Genomic DNA, 2,019 nt, shown 5'->3' on the forward strand with positions numbered 1-2,019 from the left:
CCTTCGGGTATTTTCTGAGTGTATCATATGAGATGCTGTGGGTCACTGCAGAGACATTTATGGAACGATAGTTCTTCATCTATGAGTTTATTTTTCATGGGTAAAAACGTGCCGAATGATAGTCTGCAGAAAGTGGGCTTACTTTGACACACTGTTTAAAAATATGTAAAAATATTCGCTTCTGACATAACAGGTAATTTCGGTAAGTTCATTCGGTATTATTTCTGGGTGTGGAACCCCTTGTAACAATTGCGACTCCCGTTGAAGCAAAGAAATATTTTACATTCTTTGCAACGCACTGCTGTGAGTGCCTTGCAGCCGGGAAGCCTGCAGCGGCTTCGCGCTTTTTGTGTCGTGCCCATTTCTGGCAAGTGAAGTGCACCACAGCTTCGCTTCTTGGGTGGAGGCAAAGGTAGGAATGGCTTTCGGCTTCCAGGCGTGTCTTCGTCCGTGCTGCTGTCACTGGTTTCGACAATGTCCTGAACGTAGATCAACCCTTCAGCAACACGCATTCGGAAGTCCAAATAGTCCAAAATCTCTTTAGGATTTTTCCCTTTCGACTGCATGGAACGACAGTACCTCACCCACGCTGCTGCACACGCGAAGTCAAACATCTGGAATACCATGCGGAGTGTCCACGTGTTGGTTCTGGTCCTACTTCGGTACATACTGATGCATCTGTCTAGTTGGTCGACGCCTCCCATGAATGCATTATATTTCGTGAGTGCGTCAGGTCTTTCAACAGTAATGTACCGTTTTGTTTTTTTACACCATCTGCGGCATGTTGTAACCGGCTCCTTTCCGAACATGGTAGATGCAACTAGAACCTGTCGACTGTCGTACCATTGGACGAGTGACACTGCACCATCGCTGCGAACTACTTGTTCACTTGTACCTCTGCCCCCTTTCTTGAGCTGGCTTTCGGATCTCAGCTTGTTGGCCGCCGGGACTCTTGAGCGCATCAGTGTTCCGCAGCCACTGATGCCGTGTTGCAGCAATTCATCTAAAAGCGCTACTGATGTAAAATAACGGTCCGTGAAAATGCAGGTTCCTGCTTGCAGGGATTGACAGAGCTTTAGTACAACTTTTCCTCCACTATCCAAGTCTTCACAAACGACGGCGCCTTTGATAGTACAACCCTTTCCCGCGTACATGGTGAAATCTAGGGGAATGCCATCTGGTGTGGCCAAAACAAAGTTTTTGAGCCCAACGGGGTTCGGCTTCCCCCTGACATACTGGCGCATTTCCACCTTCCCATGGAACGGCACCATTTGCTCGTCTATTGAAACGTATGCTGCACGAGGTGTGCGATGGCATTCCTGCTGGACAGCGTTCAACAACGGCCGAACCTTCCAAAACGCATCTTCTCGTTTTTCGTCAATAAGTACGTCGTTGTCGTCCACGAGTTTCACGGCATTTCGTAGGGAGTGGTATCGGTCCCTTGTCATTGCGGACACAACCATCGGAACTCAAGCCTTCGCTGCCTATGCCATCCTTGTCTTTGGGTACTGGGACGAATACGAAAAATTCTATGAGGTTATTCAGTCACTCAAAAAAATTTCGGCGTGCCTCACCCCCAAGACATGATATGGCCATGCTCACACCGAATATCTTCCTTAGTTCAGTGGCTGTGGTCCCACCGCTTCTTCCTGTTATCTTGATTGCCCTCTTGTTTGTGAAGAACGCCATATCCTCGAAGGAACTCTCGGAAATATACTTCGTAAAGCAGTCGAATGGCTCTCCTGGCAGCTCCTCATGACCTCCAACATTACCTAAGCTGTTCCCAAGATTCGCAGGCGTGAAGCTGAGGAAACGGCAGAACAGGGCACGGTCATGATATCCCACAAACGCAATACGATCTTGTAAATAGCGATGCTCAATCTATGAAGTCAAGACGGGAATATTACCTTGTGCTGTGTTTCCAGAACAAACGGCCCGCTTCCTCTCCGCTTCCGTTTGTGTTGGTGCACTCTTCTTCCTCGTCTTCTGCTTCTTCTGAACAAGAAGACGCTTCATATT

At 48.1% G+C, this 2,019-nt stretch overlaps 1 protein-coding gene across 1 annotated transcript; it reads right to left on the reverse strand.

Moving 5' to 3' along the window:
• Window positions 1-218: 218 nt before the first annotated feature.
• On the reverse strand, window positions 219-1,448 carry LOC135375975 (piggyBac transposable element-derived protein 3-like). Its single transcript, XM_064608607.1, has one exon. It carries the CDS (start codon window positions 1,446-1,448, stop codon window positions 219-221), a length of 1,230 nt encoding a protein of 409 aa, XP_064464677.1.
• Between the last annotated feature and the right edge of the window lie 571 nt (window positions 1,449-2,019).

This window comes from Ornithodoros turicata, unplaced genomic scaffold, assembly GCF_037126465.1.
Source record: "Ornithodoros turicata isolate Travis unplaced genomic scaffold, ASM3712646v1 ctg00000961.1, whole genome shotgun sequence".
Classification (NCBI taxonomy): Eukaryota; Metazoa; Arthropoda; class Arachnida; order Ixodida; family Argasidae; genus Ornithodoros; species Ornithodoros turicata.